Source organism: Vulpes vulpes, chromosome 14 (assembly GCF_048418805.1).
Source record: "Vulpes vulpes isolate BD-2025 chromosome 14, VulVul3, whole genome shotgun sequence".
NCBI classification, from domain to species: Eukaryota; Metazoa; Chordata; class Mammalia; order Carnivora; family Canidae; genus Vulpes; species Vulpes vulpes.
The window spans coordinates 139,553,660-139,573,013 of NC_132793.1; the positions used below are offsets into that span (position 1 = coordinate 139,553,660).

Genomic DNA, 19,354 nt, shown 5'->3' on the forward strand with positions numbered 1-19,354 from the left:
CAGAGTCCTGTCAATGCCATTTCCATGGTGCTGGGGTGCTGTTCCTTGCAGACGCTGGCTCTGGCTCCCCGCTCACCTTTGTTGGGAGCGTCCTGTGGGCCCAGCACCCCTGCACCCATGCAGGTGGGAGGCCGGCAAGCTGTCCACACATGCCCTGGTCCCACTGCACACTGGCTGTCACCTTCCCTGCAGCCGTGGGGCCTGCACTGTGGAGACCAGCAGCGTGTGCATGGAGCTTCCCACACCCCTGGTCTTCCCCTCCAGGTGGACACCTATCCCACTCCTGTGGCCTGGCTGCGCAGCTTGGCTGTGCCCTCGGCCCTTCCCACCCCTGCGCTTGCCCCTTGCCATCTGCACTGTGTGCAGGGTGCCTGCAGGGGAGACGCTGGTCTTCCCTGGATCCTCTCCTGGAACACATTTCCATAACGGAATATGGGGACCCCCTTGGTGCTTTCCAGATGTATCCAGCAGAATTGAGAGGTGATGGGACGGCTGCCCTGTGTGCGTCCTGTCCCCTTTGCCACTCTGGAAAGGGCTGGTCCTTGTACTGTGACTGAGCCTGAGTGCCCTCATTTTAGCACTTTTTTTTTTCCCATGACTTATCTATTTTTTTCCCTTTTTCCTTCACATACATAAGATCCTCAGGATGAAGGATCTTGATTTGCTGTTTAATTTTGTGTTTGATTTTTTTTTAAACATTAGATGCTTAACATTTTTATGTGTCAAATCTGTGGTTATGCCCTTGTTTGCTTCATAGATTTCTGTGTTTGGACAGGTTTTTTCCATACCCATGCCATTTCTTCTAGTTTTCAATATTTATCTTTTTCCAAGGTCTTTGGAGTATTTTTTGAGATATATTGTAAGATGAGTATCTCAACTTTGTATTTTTATAATCTCTTCTGAAAATACTTCAGAATGACACACTGAAAAATAGTAAGAACATAAAAAAACTCCCGTTTTCCCCTCACCTGGATTCTCCAGCTGTGATCATTTTGCCAGCTTTGCACCCTACCCTTTATGGTCAGCGTATCCCCGAGCCACTGAGAGCATGTCGCCGACAGGCGCCCCAGCCTCCCTCAAAGGACTGGGGTGCTTGCAACACCGGCACCTCCTGGGGGCAGCTTGGCATCAGCATTGCTCTGCCCCTCAGCCACTGAGCAACCTCATCTGCTCTCAGGCCCAGAGTCCCCTGCAAGGACACCCTGCATCTTGCCGTGCAGCCACTTGTGTCTCGTTCACCTTCCCTGTCTTTTCTCTCTTCAAGAGTGTTAAGGATTATGGACCTTAAATTCTAAAGGAGCCTAAATGATACCCTCCCCCCCCCCCCCCCCCCACCAAGCCTGGGCCAACCAGCTGTATCTAGTAGAATTCTCCTTCAAAGGTTAAGACAAACACATCACAAAGTAGCAAGAACATAATTGTTGCTAGCAGATCGGCCCTACAAGAAATCTAACAAGGCATTGAGCTGAAGACACACACTGAAAGTACCTGATGCATCAGAGGGGATGGGGTCTCTTTCTCTTACTTTACAAAACACGAAATTGTGGAAGCAGCAAGCATAACCCTCGCTGGAGTCATAAACAGATGTAACCCATAGGGCGGTGTGCACAGAGGCGGGGGGAATGGGGCCATACTGGAGCAGGGGGGACATACCCCTGCAGAACTAAGTCCATGTTAGCTAGAAGTAGACTTGTTTACAGTAAGCACGACCGTGACTCCGAAAGTAGTTCTAAAATAAAGAGGAATTAAAATATTAAAAGCAGTTGCTTACCACAGAAGGCAGTGAAGGCAGACCAGAAGGAAAAAGGGCACATGAGGCCTATAGATAAAGAGCAAAATAGGTGTAAATCCAATTATGTCAGGGCTTCTCTTCAGTGTGAAAGGGACCAGACCCCCGTCTTGAAGGCAGGGTTGTCAGACTGGATGAGAAAGATGCAGCCACACACCATCTGTAGCACAAGTGAACTCACGGTGCAGGGTGGAAACCACAGCACGCAGACGTGACCAGACCAGCTAGAGCGGTGGTGTGAATATTGGACAAGACCGTTTTGGACGAAGGATGTTTCTGGAGAAGAGGAGGACCATCTCAGTGACACAGGGTCGCTGTATCAGGAAGACACTATTATAATGTGTATACAACCACAGAGTGCGTTAGTGAAGCAAAAGCTGACAAGATGGAAAGAAGAAATGGACGGTTCAGTTTTAGAGATCTCCATACTCTTCTCAGGTTGATAGAAAGCTACACAATGGAAGACGTGAGAGGAAATAAGCAGAGATGTAGCCCACACAGATCTAACCAGTTGGAGATAAGATCACATGTAAACACACTAAACACCTCCCAGCAGAAGAGCAGGGATTGGCAGACTGGGGCAGGAGCTCGCCCCAGCTGGATGCTGTCTGCAAGAAGCACACGTTAGACTCGAAGATACACATAGGAAAATTACAGGAAAACCTCTACCAAGTAAACAACTGTACAGAGCTAGAGAGACAATTTTCACAGGCAAAATCAGTTTTAAGATAAATATTGGAGATGGGCGTTTTCATGGTAAAAGGACCAATATACCAGGAAAACATAATGATTACTATTGACACACCAAGAATGAAAGACCCAAAATACATGAGGTCAAAACTGACAAAATTAAGAGGGGAAATGGTTAATTCAACAATTGTGATTTGGATATTTCCTATCCCACTCCAATAACCTGAGTAACCTGCTAACCCCACTGACTTACCTGAAAGATGTGGACCCCACCCGGCAATAGCACCATACACATTCCTTTCCATTGCAAGTGGAACTCTGTGGAACAGACCACATACAGGGACATACGGCAAATCCTGACACATTTAAAGAGATTATAATCACACAAAGTGTATTTTCAGGTGACCATAGAATTACATTAGGAATAAACAAGTTAGAAAAAAACAATATTTAGAAATTAAACAATACAATTATAACAGACTTTGAATGGATCAAGGAAAAAAGTCACCAGCAACATCAGAAAACGAAATTAATGGAAGTACAACATACCAGAATTTATAAGATGCAGGTAATGCAATGCTTAGAGGGAAATGTATAGCTTTAGGTACTTAGGTTAGAAAGATCTAAAGCCAGTGAGTTAATACTTTTTTTTAAAGATTTTATTTACTTATTCATGATAGACATAGAGAGAGAGAGGCAAAGACAGAGGCAGAGAGAAGCAGGCTCCGTGCCAGGAGCCTGACGCAGGACTCAATCCCAGACCCCAGGACCACACTCTGGACCAAAGGCAGGCGCTAAACTGCTGAGCCACCCAGGGATTCACCTTAAAGCCAGTGAGTTAATCTTAAGAAGCTACAACTAAATAAATTAGAAGTGTATGCAATAGAAAACTCAGTGGAACCTAAAATTTGTCCTTTGAAAAGATTAGCAAAATTGATAAACTTTTACCTAGAGTGACCAAGAAAGCACAAATTACCAGTATCAGGAATGAAAGCAGGGACATCACTACATACCCTACAGATATCAAAAGAATTACAGGAAAATGTTATGAACAATTTCATGCCAACAAAGTAGATTACTTACATGAAATGGATACAATCTTAAAAAGACATCATCAAAACCACCTTGAGAAGAAACAGTAAATCTGGATAGAGCTCTATCAAGCAGAGAAGTTGAATTAGTAATTTTGATAACTTTCCACAAAAGCCCATTTCCCAATAGCTTCATGGGTGAATTTTATGAAACATATAATGAAGTAATAGTAATCCTGTATGAACTCTTCCAGAAAATAGGAGAGGATTGAATGCTTTCCAGTTAATTTTATGAGAACAGCAATGTCTTAAAGCCAAAGACAAAAGAAAATGGAGCAACATTCCTTATGAATTTGAATGCAAAATTCTTTTAAAATATATGAGGCAATCAGATCTAGCAACATAGAAGAATACATAATGAATACATAAAGAAGAATACATAAAGAATACATAAACCATCACCAAGTGGGGTTTATCCTGGTAACTCAAAGTTCTTTGACATCTAAAGACCAATTAAGGGATCCCTGGCTGGCGCAGCGGTTTGGCGCCTGCCTTTGGTCCAGGGCGCGATTCTGGAGACCCGGGATCGAATCCCACGTCAGGCTCCCGGTGCATGGAACCTGCTTCTCCCTCTGCCTGTGTCTCTGCCTCTCTCTCTCTCTCTGTGTGTGACTATCATAGATAAATTTAAAAAAATTAAAAAAAAAATAAAGACCAATTAACTATGTTAGTAGAAATAAAAGATGTAAAAAACATTAGATCTTTTCAGCAGACAATTTGACAAAATTCTGTAATCATCCATGGTAGAAACTCTCAAGAAACATGTAATAAAGATGGCATCTTGCTTGCCGGGTAAAGAGCATCTGCAGGAAACCCACAGCCAGCAGGGTACTGTCGAGAGGGAGCATGCTGTCCCCTGAGACCAGGCGCAGGGGTGCGGTGCCCACAGTCCACGGCTCCTCTCCTGTCCAGCATCCCCTGGGGACCCCGGCCAGGGCAGGGTGGCCAGAGAAGGAAGTGAAAGTCCCGTCGGGCGGGAGAGAATGCATGTAGTGTCCTTATCATAGACAGTGCCCTTGGAGCAGAAAATCCTAAGGGGTCTTTAAGACTACTAGTAGGAATCAAGGTTGCTGAGGTTACAGGATGCAAGATTCTTGTACAAGAGTCTGCTGTAATCATGCATATGATACAGCCCGAAACTGAGGCTAATCAAGTGGCCATAACTGCCACATGTTTCTTCTGGACTTTGTATTCTTTTCCACTCATCAAAATACCATCTTCCTAGGGGCGGTGGTGGCCCAGCAGGTGGAGCAGGCAACTCTTGATCTCGGGGTTGTTTGAGCCCCACGTTGGGCGTAGAGATTAAAAAAATTTTTTTTAATTTATTTATTTATGATAGTCACAGAGAAAGAGAGGCAGGCTCCATGCACCGGGAGCCCGATATGGGATTCGATCCTGGGTCTCCAGGATCACGCCCGGGTCCAAAGGCAGGCGCCAACCCACTGCGCTACCCAGGGATCCCGAGATTAAAATTTTTTTAAAAAACCATCTTCCTGATTATTTTTGGCTTTACTGCAAATTTTTGAAATCAGTGTAGGTCCTCTGGCTTTACCAAAATGATTTTGGCCATTCTAGGTCCTTTACATTTTTACATAAATCTTAAGATCCATTTGTCAAATTCTACCAAATAAGCTTGCTGAGATTTTGATAGGAATCATGTTGCTTCTGCACATCACTTTGGGGGAGAACTGCTGTCTTAACAGCTTTGAGTCTGAATCCATTGGCATGGCGTGCCTGTCTCTCCACTTGCTAGATTTCTGATTTATCTGGGGGATCTTCTGTGGTTCTCCATGTATAGGTCTGTCTTTTATTGATCAACTTATGCCTCAGTAATTGTCTTTGATGGTGGAATTCTCTTCATTTAGCTTTCAGGTTAGTTACAGTCCTCAGGGTATAGCTTTTCCCATTCTTTTTAATTTTCTTTTTTTTTTTTTTAATTTTTATTTATTTATGATAGTCACACAGAGAGAGAGAGAGAGCAGCAGAGATATAGGCAGAGGGAGAGGGAGAAGCAGGCTCCATGCACTGGGAGCCCGACGTGGGATTCGATCCTGGGTCTCCAGGATCGCGCCCTGGGCCAAAGGCAGGCGCCAAACCACTGCGCCACCCAGGGATCCCTCCCATTCTTTTTAATTTTCAACCGTGTTTGAATCCAAAGCATGCCCCTTGCAGACAGTATTAGATGTTGCTTTTCTTCTTGCCTGGTCCATTCTTCTACTGTCTGCCTTTTCACTGGCGTGTTTGGTCCGTTGATGGCAAATACGGTTATCAGCATCTGGGGATATATATCTGCCATTTTGCTATTTGTTATTTGCTATTTGTTTTTCATCTGTATCTCCTTTGCTGTCTTTTTTTTTTTTTGCATTAAATATATTCAATGTATCATTTTACACAAATTGCTTCTTATCCCCTCAAAATTGATATATCAAAGCCCTAACCCCACCCCCACCCCCAGGACTGTATTTGGAGACAGATCCTCTAGGAGGTAAATGAGCCGTGGGTGCTGGCATCTCTCCACCGGGCCCAGGCTCCTCTCCTGCCACAGCCACACTACATCACCTGCTTTTGGGGCACCTTGCCCCATCCAGAAGTGCTCTTGTCCGTCTGGCATCACAGGGGGATGAGTTTTTCCATATTCTGGATAATGAAACTTCCACCCACCCACCCCAAACAACAAAGGTTTTTCGTTTCTCAGCAGAAATCTTTGTAAAGTGCATTTAATAGTATTGCTTTCCTAAACAGGAATTACAGGCCTTGACTTGCTGGCGTCTTGCGATCGTGGAACATCAGCCTGACCACATGTTTTCAGTGGGGGCGGAAGGAGGGGGACAGCTGAGTACCCGCGTGCTGGGTCCTGCTGTGCTCTTGAGTTCCTGCGTGGCTGGGAACGGTCTTCTGCTCCGCAGACCCTGCCGTGTCACCGGGTTCTCATGTGCTGGGGGGAGGGGCACCATGCTGGGTTCAGGGGGCTCCACCTGAGCGGCCCCTGTGAGTTGACCTCTGGGGGCCTCTGCTTCCTCATCTCTGTTGGTGACCGTTCTCTCCACAAATTGCTGTAAAGAGTAAATAAGACCCGGCCTCTGTCGGCTGTAAGGGGTTGAGCACGAAAGCCAGCATTACTGTTTGTGGTCCTGCCCCATGTTGGGACGTACTGGGCTTGGCGTCGTCGGCTGTGTGGCCGGCGGAGCAGGAGGGGCCGCCGTGCAGATGACACTGTGCTCACAGTCTCCTGGAAGCGGCAGGCAGGCGCACCGTGCCCATGGTGGGGTGGGAGCAGGGTGGCCAGATTTGGGGTTGGCTAGTTGGGGTCGTAAGAGCAGTTTGCAGGGCAGGGGTAGGGGCTGTCTTGTGTGACGCTGGCCGCGTGTAGATGCCGCAGGGTAGGGAGGTGATCCGGAGCACAGGCTCAGGGCTCAGGTTTCACGTCACAGGTGGGCTGACAGACACACCTGTGCTGTCTGGGAGTCAGCTCGCCTTGGGAGGGGGGGTCCTCCAGGGCAGGCAAGGCCCCATGGTGTCAAACGGTCACAAAATGCCGAGAATAAAACACAGGAGACGCTTTGTCTCCCGGATTCTCAGTATGTCTGCAGAGCTTCGGAGGGTCACCTGCGGACTCGGGCTGCCGCAGTGCTGCCGGCAGCGGAGTCCTCCCGCGGCGCGCGCTGCCCACGGCTGGACAGACGATCCCCGTTGGCCTGTGGGCGCCATGCAGCCCTGGGAGGGGCCCTGCCCTCTCTGACCCAAGTCCTTCAACTGCGGAAGGAACATGGACACCCGAAATGCTGTCCTTTCTTTCCCTGCCATTCTCCTGTTAAAATTCTCCAAATCTGGATGCAGAGTTCGGGTGTTAAACAAGAGCAGCCTTGAGATTTGCTCTCTGCTATGACTAACGCACGCCGGGGGCTATTTACGTCTCTAGAGGAAGCTTCTCATTAGCGTGAAGGATGTCAGCAGAAATTCAGGAGTGTGGATACCTTGCAGTGTGGGTGGAGACGAGCTAGTGCTGGCCGCAAGGGCTCACCAGAGCTGGAAGCTTCTAGCAGCTCTTTCCCTCCAGTGGTTTCTAGTAACAGGAGCCAAGACCGACAGTGAGGGGCCGGGCGCACGTCTCCAAGCGTCTGTGGAGCCCGGAGCGCGGTGTCAGGCCGAGGCTCTGCGGGGCCCCCGGTGCACATCCCCGGAGCAGCTGCAGCGCGGGGACAAAGCACTGGGCACCCCCTGTTCTCCCCCCACCTGGGAGGCATGGAGGGCGGTCTCTGGGGTTGTGGGGGACACACCGCCCTGTCTCACCTCTAACCCTGTGCACGCAGGCAGCGTCTCCCACGGCGGCCCTCAGCTCCCCGGCCTGACGCCCAGTCTCAGCAGCGGGTCCCAGGCTCTCAGGTAACATCCCGCCAGCACCGCGGATGCCCCAGCAGAGATGTGGGCGTGCTCACCGCCCGACTCCCTGCAGATGCTGTGCTCAGCCCTCCATGGGCTCCTCTTAAACCCGTTTGCGCGTGTCCTGAGTAGGAGTATATTGTTAGACCACTGTACGCTGTGCTTTTTTGAAGCTAAAATGTAACTTAGGCAGTTACCTTGTCACCAAGGAGTTACCTTGTCACTCCAAAGGAGCCATTTCATGGCCGCACGGTATCTCGTCCCAGGAACAGACCCAGGTCGGCAAACATGTCTGTAGAAGGGCGGGTGGTAATGTTCTCAGTTCTGCCTGGTGTAGACATGGCCCTGGAAGGTAAGTAGGCACGTGGCCACAGCTGTCCCGCTGCAGCTCTGTCTGCAGACGCACGTGGGGCTGGCCTGGCCGCCAAGCACCAGCCCTGAACACACCACAGCCCCCGACTCCGTCTTCACCCTGGGGCTTCGTCTTCTCTGCTGCGTGTTGGAACCCCGCCCTGTGTGCCCCCAGCCTGCCCAGGGCCATGCCTGGGACCTGCTGCCCGGGGGACCGGCCCTCCCCGCCGGGGCACATCAGCCCAGAGGAGGGCCAGTGCTGGGCGCAGACCCGCTTGCAGGGGCGAGGACCATGTGTGTCTGTTGGATTGGCTCCTAGGATCCCAGCACTGCAGGTCCCCTGCAGGACGCCCCAGGCCCCGGGCCCAGCGGGAGTAGAGGACTCGCCCAGCCTGGCGGGCTCCCGGGTGCTGGCCCCCAGGCCGCCCATCAGCATCTCAGCGCTGCTGCAGAGGCAGCATGTAGGCAAGTGTGCTCTGCTTTGACACGTAAATGCTTCTTTTGGGAAAGCGTGTGTGGAGTGTGCGTGGGAGTCCGTGTGGGGGGAGTAGAGAGCTGTGCTGCTGAGCTTAGGTGCGTGGCGCTCATGGGCGTTCGCTTCGGATCACGCTGTCCCTGTCCCACAGGGTCTGCTGGCCTCAGGGGAGCCGCGCACGGAAGGTAAACGAGGTCCTGCCCTCCGTCCCGTCCGTCCACCCGGGGCTCCCTCGCCGCCAGCCATACTTTACGCGGCATAAGTCGTCATCTGTTCTTTCTCGTGGAATAAAGTAATACCATTGAATAAAGTATTTTTCCAACTATCTGGGGCAGCACATACGTGATGTTTGCAACTTTGCTTTTTTGATTACCTTCAAACTTCCTTAAGACGCTGGTGTTGAAGCAAACTGAAGGCCCATGCTGGCTGGCCACGGGAGACCCGGCTGGAGGGGCCTGCCGGGTGGGGCCCCACGGCCTGCACCTGCACCTGCACGCAGGCACCCGCGCAGGAACAAGTCCTCCGGCTCCGCGGGGGAGGGCAGCTGGTCAGGACCACACGGGTTCCTACGATGCTTCCAGGGCTAATCGTGGCCCTTTAGGTGGCAGCTACATATGCTGGTGGGGAGCCCTGGTCTGTGTTCTCTCAGGGTGAAGCTTGCGGTTTGGGTGGGTGTGCAGCGGGGCAGGGAGCCAACGGGCCCTTCTCCCCGCAGGGACTGAGGCTCCCACTGTCCCTGTTCCGGCCCGGCCGTGGGGCGCACTGGTGCATCCATGTCTGCCCCGCAGGTGCATCTTGCCCCTGGCGTCGGAAATCTCACAGGGCGCCACGGGGCGCTGCTGCTGAGTTGGTTCCGTTTCCAGAAGTTTCCATGTTACAGAATCCCCGGTCCCGGCACGCGCCAGGAAGCGCAGGCCGCCCTCCAGCCCCAGGCGCTGGTCCGGCTCTGCCCTCGGGCGGCTGGCCTGAGAGCATGGGCTTGACCTGCACCCAGAACCTGCACCCCAGGGCGCCCGCCTGCCCGCTCGGCAGACCGCCTGCCCCTCCACAGCTCCCTCGCTGCTCACACGCAAACTTTGGTTCCGGTTTGAGCAGTTTGTGTCTCTACTTCTGTTGCTTCTCACACTTGAGCTTCCGTTGGGCCAGCGGGGCTCAGGGGCGTGTGCTGGGGCCGGTCTGCTCCAGCTTGGGCCGTCCTAAGAGTTTATTTGTTCATGAGAGAGAGCCAGAGACTAGGGAGAGCCCGACACGGGACTCGATCCCCGGCCCCGGGTCACGCCCTGAGCCGGAGGCCGATGCTCCAGCCCTGGGCCCCCAGGCGTTCCCGCAATCGGCTGCTCTTAAAGTAGGTTTTGTCGGAAGGGCAAGGCTACGCCTGAGCGGGAGCACCGTGGACGAGGCTGGGGCCTGCTGACCAGCCTCGCATCCGCGCAGAACGTCCCTCAGCTCGGCCTCGCCTGGCAGCCTGGGGACGGCCGGGGCGGCTGTGGAAAGCTCCGGGCACTTGGAGGAAACCACAGAGATAAGGGGATGAGGGGTTAGACCGCGAGGCCAGGGTGGCCCTGCCGTGGGCGGGGGCGCAGGTCCTCCAGGACTGCGGGTGCCCTGGAAGGTGCCACGGGGCGGGTGATCCCCAGAGACTCGCAGTTGGGGAGTCCAGAGCGGCCGCAGGTGCATCCGCAGCTAGAGCTCTGACGCCTGCAGGAGCGGGAGGCTCCTCGGGTCCCTCGGACCCTCGGTCCCTCGGGGCTCCACGCCAGGCCCTGCAGGTGGGCTGGTCAGTATGATGCTGAGCCCCCGCCCCCCCCATGTGACACTCTCCGGTGGTGCTCCGGGCGCCTAGCCGTGTGGACTCCTGACAGCGAGAAACTCCACAGTTTCTACTCTTTCTCGTCTTGTTTTAATTACATTTGTTTTAATTTACATTTAATTACAATTGTTCAAGCCCCCAACATTGAGCGTGGGGGGGCGGGGGGGTCCTCACGGCAGCCAGCACGTGCCGGGAAATGGCTCAGGGGGGTTGTCCCCACCCCCACCCCACTCTCACCTGCCCTCCCCTGTCTCCCTCCCCTGTCCCTCTCCCCCACCTCCAGTCCCCCCAGTGCCCCCCACACCCTCCAGATCTGTCTATGCTGTGCCAGCCCAGCACCCAGCAGACTGTCTCATCCAGAGCTGTGCCTGTTGGTTTGGGTAGAACGGGGCTCCCAGGAGCGGCTCCCAACTGGCTGCACTCATGGGAGACGTGCTCGCGGCTGGATGAGCAGAGCCTCCGGGAGCGCGGTGGGCCTCTGCCCGCCCCCCCCCCCCCCCCCCCGGGTGCTCCGGTTGAGGGAGGGACACCTCGGGCCCGGGGCTGGGAAAGGACACGCAGAGGCCCAGTGCAGAGGGGCCTTGGCCTGGGACCCCGGCGAGCCTGGGCGCTCAGAGGGCAGGGGTGTGCGGAGCCCCCAGGAGACCCTCCAGGGGATGTCCCCCCACGGTGGGCGCCCCTCCAGCAGGCACAGGTGCTTTCAACCTAATTCTCTTTATAATGGCTGAACGTATTTCCTTATTTCCGTGGGTCTAAAGTCAAATCTCCAGAGAGGACAGGCGGCTGACGGGACGCACCTGCTCCCCACTGCCCTGGACGGAACTAGTCTTGTGCTTCCATTTCTAGGATAAGCATTGCAGCCGCTCTTCTCCGTGGGTAAAAGCGAGTCCCTGCCCTGGGCTTCCGAGTCCCCACAGGCCCTCGACCCTTGTCCCCACTGCCCTCCGAGGTGCTTCAGGCACTTCTCAGCAGGAGGAGCCCGCGGCCTGCAGGAGCCCCGGGCTTGGAAGGGCGCAGCCGGTCCTCCTCCCGGGCTTCAGCTGTCTCTAAGGCAAAGCAGAGGCCGCCTGTCAGAACCTTTGTTTTTAGCCATAAAATTTCCATGGATGAAGTCTCAAATTGGATATTAACTTACAATTGCTGGATGTGTTTTTCCAGAGCGAAGGAGGGTGTCCAGCCAGCACTATTTCCCCACTGGGAAGCGGGGGCCGCCCTGCGTGGCCTCCTACCCGCTGGCCGAGCTTTATCTGAAGAATATGTGGAAAGCCCCCGGCCCGGCAGGAAGCGGGAGGACAGCAGGGAAGGGGCCGGCCAGGGGGCCAGCACCGAGGAAGCCCGTGCCCCGCGGGGGGCGTGGGAGGCAGGCTGTGCGGGCAGGAGGGCAGAGCCTACCCCCAGGGCACGGAGGTCCTTCACGCCCCCACGGTTGTGACAGGGAGGGAGGTTTGGAACGAGTTTTCTTTGCAGACGGGAGGAAATTCCTAAAATTCTTAGGTGGTAAGTCCAAGTCTGCCCCAAGTTTGTGTTGCACCGCTGAGCGCTGCGGAGACGCGTGCTGGGAGGGGGCGGGCGTCCCTGATGCCCGCGTGCACCCCCTCTCAGACCCCCGGACCCTGGAGGTCCTCTAGCTGGAACGTGGCTGACCCGGCGCAGGCGGGTGCCCTCCCGCATGGGGGAGAGGGACAGCCCCGAGCGGGACAGCCACCCTGCAGACGCCTGCACGGCCACAAACTCTGCGTCCCAGGAAGCACGCGCTACCCCACGGCCGAGGGGGGCCATCCCGCAAGACAGGTACTCGGATGCCGGGGGCCAGGCTGTGCACCCGGAGGCGTCCTCAGGCTCCCCAGGCGGAGCCCAGCCCTCACTTCACCTTCCACATCAGCACGCGGGCCGCGTGTGCTCCGCGTGTGCTCCGCGTGTGCTCCCGCGCCGCGTTCTTCCCTGAGCACCGCCGTCGGCATGTTCTGGGCACACGTGTCGGTGTTCAGGCCGAGTGATCCTCATCCGGCCTCCGATGCTTCCTGGTGGCCAAAGCAGGTGCTCCAGGCGGTGACCCACCCGCGTCCTTCCAGGGCACGCACACGAGCCGTGAGCCCAGCTCCCTGGTGACATGTCTTTGTTTAGCACAGTGTTTACAAATGTGTGCAGGGGCGTGTGAGGACGGCCTGCACGTTGTCCCCTCTCCCTTCAGTGGGCTTCCAGGTGCGTAGCTGACACACAGGGACGTTCTCGCTGGGGGACATCGTGGCACTTCCGTGTAGACGCTCTAGGAGAGTCAGAATCAGCTCGTGTCCATACAAATCCATCCATGTCAGGCCCCCCAAAGGGGTGCACAACCTGCCTCATTGACGTACCCTGGGCCTGTCGTCCTGCCAGTTCCCAGCCCTCTGCGGCCCCCGTGGGCCCCGATCCAGGATGCCCTGAGCTCCTCAAGGCACAGGACTTCTGCCTTTATTTGTTTTATTAAAATTTATTTGAGAGAGAGCGAGAGAGAGAGCAAGAGCGAGCAGGGTGAGGGAGAACTTCTAGCAGATGCCCCGCTGAGCACGAAGCCCGACGCTTGATCCCACCACCCAGGTGATCATGGCCCAAGCCAAAACCAAGAGTTGGAAGCCTAACTGATCCCTGCAGGTGCCTCAGGACTTTTGCTTTTAAATTTCCAACTGTCACAGAGTGCTCAGGAGTCTGCGTGCGACTGCTTCTGTCCTTCGAAGAGAGACCTGGGGAGAGGGCGGCTGCAGGTCCAGCATGCTCAGGGTGGGCGCGGAGTGGCTGGCGGCTGCCGATGCGACCGCAGCTCCCGGGTGCAATGGCGGGCTCTTGGGCTGGGAGCAGGGCTGCAGGGGCGTTCCTCACTTTCCCCGCGAGGAAATAATCGTATTTTACAATCCGCACAAACACCACTGGAAAGTTGCCTTCAACAGAGGCTGCATGATGTGAGGACCACAGCGCGCTCCGATGCTGTCCCCTGCTTAGCAGACATGCCGGGCGGCCTGGAAGCAGGGTGGTGCCAGCCCTGGGGGGTTGGGGATGCTTGTACATACATGCATGTGCGTGTGCACATGTGTGCAGGGGAGGAGGGACGAGGGGCAAGGGGGGCGCAGCACTGGGGCTGGATGCACCCCCGACCCTGGGTGACCATCCTGGTTGAGGGCCTGGGGCCTGGGTGACCATCCTGGTTCAGGGGCTGGGCCCCAGGTGACCATCCTGGTTGAGGGGCTGGGGCCTGGGTGGCCATCCTGGTTGAGGGGCTGGGGCCTAGGTGACCGTCCTGGTTCAGGGGCTCGTGCCTGACGGGTGAGCAGGACAGCCTGGGCGAGGACCCTCCGGAGCCTGCGTCCGTGGGCAGACAGCCAGCTCCCAGGCTCCTTCCAGACCTTTCTCCTCCCAGGAAAGTCTCCTTTCTTTCTGTTTTCACTTTTACAGCTTCTGGTTTCTGCCTTTCTACATCTTAGACTGAAATTTGGCAGAAAAACGATTTGCCTCAGGACTTTTCAGAGCCAAACCCGGGGCGGGTAGTTGGTGAACGCAGACAGAGCACAGGGGGCCTCCCGGCCACTGGGGCTTATTTCCTTCAGTGGCGCTTATGGGGCATAAACCCAGAAGGGTCATGTCTCCCGCAAGGGTGGACCTTGGGCCGGGGTTGCTGTGTGGCTGTGCTGGGGACCCCCACCCCCAGGGTGGAACCGTGGTCACCAGGGCTTCTGGATGCCTTTGAGGGATTGCCACCCTCATGGGAGACATTTGACAGGACCAGGTTTAAAAGGAGGAAGCATCAGCTCCCCCAGGGCCTCTGGCTCCGTCTGTGAAATGGGCTAGCACCTTCTAGGCCATCTCAGCCCCTGCCCCAGAAGGGCCTCCCCAGGAGCCGGGATGTCCTGTGTCCTCCCGCAGGCGGCGCGGGCAGCCGGGTCAGCCCTGGGCTCCAGGCTGCCTGCATCCCCGTCCTGCTCTGGGCTGCCCGGCTTCCAAGTGCAAAGAGCTTGAATCCGGTCCTTGCAAGAGTTTCCAGATATTTTTGGCATCAGAGCCTTCTGTGGAGCTGGGAACGTGGCCGGATTCGGGGTCCTGGTGTAGCCAGTGGGCACTTGGGTGCTCTGGTGTGTCGGCCGCTCTGCACCAAGAATGCTCCTTGCTTTCCAAGGAAAACAGACCGGCCGGAGGGAGGCCTGCAGGGCCTTCTCCCCCAGGCTGGGGGTGCCTGGCGGGGGACACAGGGGCCAGGGCCCAGCACGACCCACCCCAGCCCGGGACCAACAGGCAGGGGGAGCCTGGCACCCCTGGTCCTCCCTGGGGCCCTGTCTCCTGCTGTTCTAAGGGAAGTGGGGTGGGAGGGTCTGTCACTCACATACACGTGGGCACACCGCACGCTTAGTGGGCGCACCCCCAGCCCCTCCCCACACACACCTGCAGCTGCGGCTGACGGCCCCTCAGAGCCCCAGAGCAAGCTTGTGACCCCGAAGCCCCAGAAGCCTGGGTCGGCACCTGGTCCCCGCCTTCCAGCAGGCAAGGCCTCATCCGGACTGGACGTCTGGCTACAGGTCAGGGGCCCCCAAGCGCAGGATTTAGGAGGCACGTGGGAGGGGGCACCGGGGCGCAGCCTGCCCGGCCCTGCACATCGTGGAGACGCCGCACCAGCTGCAGGGCCTCGGTCTCCGGCTCCAGCGTCTGGGCCTGGGCCTGTGCCCATCAGGCGCCCAGGCCCCGTGCCCCTCGGCCCAGCCAGCAGGGGCACCCCCAGAGCCGCAGGCCGCCCGCCCTCCTGGCCGTCCGCCGGCCCGCGCGGCCCCACCGTCGCTGCAGCTGGGCCAGCTGCCCACCCTCGGCCCGCCCGGCAGAAACAACCAAGTTCACTCACTGAGCGCTCGTCTGGAAACTGGATATATTTGCAATTTTTAAAAGCTTGGAGCCAATGTTCAGAATGGGGCTGTTTTTCCAGTGGAAACTGTAACGTGAGCCCAGAGCCGCTCCTGCCTGCTCGCCGCACGGAGACACCCCGACGCCCCTGCGCGTGAGGCCGGCGCCCTGGCCCAGGGACTGTCCCAGCCAGCCCCCCAGCCCGCCGGGTGGTCCCCGCCACACGGCTGCCCGGAGGCCCCAGCGAGGTGTGCCCGGGGCCCGGATGCAGCCCCTCACGCCCGCCCAGCCGGAAGCTGTGGCTCGGACCCGGAGAGGCACCCGGACCCCGTCCTGGCGCCCCAGCTGCCCACGGGCACTTGGCTTCTGGCAGACGCCCCTTCCTCCAAGGGCTCCCTCAAGGCTGTGACCCTGGACCACTGGGGCTGTGTGCATCTGAGCCTGGGACTGGGCCACCAGCTGCTTCTTGCTGCCCCCTTCCCTGGGCCACGGCCGCCAGGTGGGGCACACCTGCAGCCGCCTGTCCTTGGAACAACTGCGCTGCCACCGCTGTGACCTTCGCACCACCACCGTCACTGCTCGGCCGCCCGGGGGCTTCCAGGAGGCAGGGCCCCCGCGTCCTTCCCACACGTTTGTGGACCGAGCAGCCTGGTGGGGGCCCTCTCCGTGGCTGGCGCTGCCCACACTCAGGTCTGCCCCGACCCCAGCCGTTCCTGCCCCCTCAGGTGTGCACCCCAACGCTCGCTTCCAGAACCCTGGCCCCACAGAAGGAGGGCCCCAGCCTGCTTCCCCAACACTCTGCTGTGGTGGGGCGTCCGCTCCCACGCACCCCAGCTGCAGACTGAGCACCCCTGAGCAGGGCATGCTGGTCCATGGGTCCCTGAGGCAGAGAAGGCCAGGCTGCAGAGGCAGGGCCCAGGCGACGTCCACCCCCAGGACATGAACGACCAGTCTGCCCTCAAAGCAGGAAGGGCCGCCTGCAGGTGGGCGCTGGGGCAGGTGGATGACCATCAGGCTCCCCACCTGAGCTGAGGACGTCCTGCCAGAGGGACGGGGTGGGGCCCCTGTCTCACCACTGACGCAAGGGGCCTGGGGCTCACTCCAGCACCGTGACTGCAGGCGACCCCTGGTGACAGCCTGTCCTGCTGCCTGGTGGCTGTTGCCCCCTCACCCTCCCGGCCGCCGTGGCACACATCTTCTAGGCAATGTGTTTTTATAAAGATTTTTTTTTTTAAGTAGTCTACACCCACTATGGGGCTCGAACGCACAACCCCGGATCCAGCGTCCCAGGCTCCAACGGAGCCAGCCGGGCCCCTTGGTTATTTATCCTGATGCATGAAAGTGCCGGCCCTCCCCAGCAGCGGGACCCCGGCTGCCCTGCCTGGCTGGGCCCTGGGGAGACAGCAGAGCCAGACATTAGGAGGCTCCATGGGCGGCAGCTCCTCCCAGCGCAGGACGGGCTCCCTGGTCCCGGTCCCGAGCGCGCAGCGCCCGCCTTCCTGGCCCCGCAGGACAAGCCCTGGGCTCAGGGACCGCGGTCAGTGGGGGCATGGGGCCGGCAGCTCAGCCCTGTCCCGGGGACACTCGGGGCCGCAGCTCCACAGTCTCCCCATGCAGAGACTGGAGGAGGTGCGGTGGCCAGGACCCACGCCCCGGGTCCCCCACCATCCGGGCGAGCTCCCTGCGCCAGCAGGACGCTGGTGGGAAGTCGAGGGGACCAGGGGTTGGGGAGCCAGGGCGAGGCCAGGCTGGCCCGGGCACCTTCTGGGGCCGCGTTTGGCCCTCGGCCCCCCGCCGCGGCCACCACCTCCGCCTGGGCCAAGGGGCTGCTTGGGGGGAGCTGCAGGGCCCTCCAGGCACATGTGGGCGGGGCCAGGCCCCGGGGCTCAGGCTCCCTGCCCTTGCCCTGAGACGCTCCCTGGTGCAGGGATCCAGGCTGGCCCTGCCGGGTGACCGCCCCCACCCCGCCCTGGACAGGCCCCCACCCCTAAGGCCTGACGGGGCGTCGTGGCTCTGGGTCTGCCCAGGTGCTCCCGCCTGGTGCCCTGCAGGCTGCTGTGCCCGGGGAGGGGGGCTCGGGTCCCCAGGGTACGGCCCTGGCTGCTGGGCTGTGCAGCCTCGGTGGGGACTCTGGCCTGTCAGGGGGCCACGCTGGGCAGGGGCGGCTCCCCAGGGCACATGGGAAGGATCCCCGCGCCACAGAGGGGCTTCGGGGCCACCTCCACGCCTCAGCCCCGGCTCCCGCAAAGGCTGAAACATCGTGTCGGCATCAGGCGCCCTCCCGCTTGGCCGAGATCCCCGGGGACAGCCCGCCTCTGAGTGAGGCCCCAGCAGGGTCATGGGGTGGGGGGTCAGGGGAGGCGGTGCAGGGGTCTCGAGCCCCCACCCCCCACGGAGACAGGTGCACACACTGCCCCGGGAGGACCTGCCAGGTGCTTGGCCCCTTGGGGCCCCATCACCCCACTCTGCGGGCCGGGGAGGAAGCCACAGGACAGACGCAGGCCCCTCTGCTCACATCTGAGGGGACTGTGCTTCCCCGCCCTCGGCCAGACAGGCCACCAGCGCCTAGGGACAGGAGGGCGGAGGAAGAGGAGCCTGCGGGTTGCCCAGGTGGGGGAGGGGGTGCGCCGTGACCTGGGGCTGTGACGGGGGCCCGCTGTGACCTAGGGCTGTGACCTAGGGGCCATGCTTGGGGTCATGACCTGGGGCCATGACCTGGGGGGGTGATGGGGGGGGCTTTGACCTGGGAGCTGTGACCTAGGGCTGTGACCTAGGGACCATGCTTGGGGTTGTGACCTGGGGGCTGTGACCTGGGGCCATGACCAGGGGCCGTGCCTGGCAGGGGTCGTGACCTGGGGGCTGTACCTAGGGCTGTGACCTAGGGGCCATACTTGGGGCCATGTCTGGGGCTGTGACCTGGAGCTGTGACCAGGGGTTGTGACCTGGGGGGGGCCAAGACCTGGGGGCCATGACCTGGGCCGTGCCATGACCATGACCGAGGGCTGTGACCATAGGCTGTGACCTGGGAGGGGCTGTGACGGGGGGGGTGGGGGGGGGTGGGGGGGGCGCCTGGGGCTGTGACCTGGGGGAGGCTGTGACCGGGGACCATGACCTAAGGGGGGCTGTGACCGGGACCGTGACCTGGGGAGGATTGTGACCGGGGCCATGACCTGGGGCTGTGACCTGGGCAGGGCTGTGACTGGGCCGTGACCAGGGTCTGTGACCTGGGGGGGGCTGTGACTGGGCCGTGACCTGGGGCTGTGCCCTGGGGGCCGTGAGCGGGGGCCCTGACCTGAGGTGGAGGGCCCAGGCTCCCCCGTGCTCCCCCCCCCCAGTGGCCCCAGCAGCTCTGCGGGCGCAGCCTGGCGTCCCCGGGCCCTGGAGCGGGGCCTGCCGGCGGTGAGGGCTGCTGGCCGCTCCCCCGTTTCCTCTTGGCCGCGGGCTCCCGGCAGCCGCGGAACAAAGGGAGGATTGTGCCTCCCGGGCCGCTCCTGGCGGGGCCCCCGGTGCTGTGTGCGTGGCTGAGGCTCCACGCCCGCCTGCAGGGGCTCCGTGAGCAGAGGCCCACGGTCGGCACGACAGGCCCGGGCGCCCGGGAGCCTGTCCCAGCCCAGCTGGCCGCCGTCCTGCTCAGTGGCCACCGTCCCATCAGGGCCACGGGCCAGGATGTCTCGGCTGCGCCCTCCCCACGCCTTCCCCTTGCGGACGCTTCCTGTCGCCCGGCCGCGGCCCACGGCCCCACCCCCAGCCCGGGTCCCCCGTGGCCTGGGACGCCTGCCGCCACCCCTACCCTGCCAGGCCCTGCCGTCTGTCTGTGGCTGGGCCTCCTGGGTCACAGGGGTAGGAGGAGGCACACGCGCCCCAACCCTTGGCGCCTGAGAGCTGCCTCACCCCCAAGCGTGGACGAGTGG

The 19,354-nt window shown here is 58.9% G+C and overlaps 1 protein-coding gene across 5 annotated transcripts in view; it reads left to right on the forward strand.

Annotated features, from left to right (window-relative positions):
- The window catches only part of RNF212 (ring finger protein 212), a 30,053-nt gene extending 20,950 nt beyond the window's left edge, over positions 1 to 9,103 (forward strand). For 4 of the 5 annotated variants that reach the window (XM_072738037.1, XM_072738038.1, XM_072738039.1 and 1 more), the window contains exons 10-12: positions 7,881 to 7,953; positions 8,621 to 8,766; positions 8,928 to 9,103. In XM_072738037.1, coding sequence (XP_072594138.1) covers positions 7,881 to 7,953; positions 8,621 to 8,766; positions 8,928 to 8,965 — 257 coding nt within the window. In that variant the 3' untranslated portion in view covers positions 8,966 to 9,103. Of the gene's footprint in view, positions 1 to 6,312; positions 6,503 to 7,880; positions 7,954 to 8,620; positions 8,767 to 8,927 lie in introns of those variants that run through there. The other variant, XM_072738040.1, reaches the window with a different exon arrangement.
- Positions 9,104 to 19,354: the final 10,251 nt, after the last annotated feature.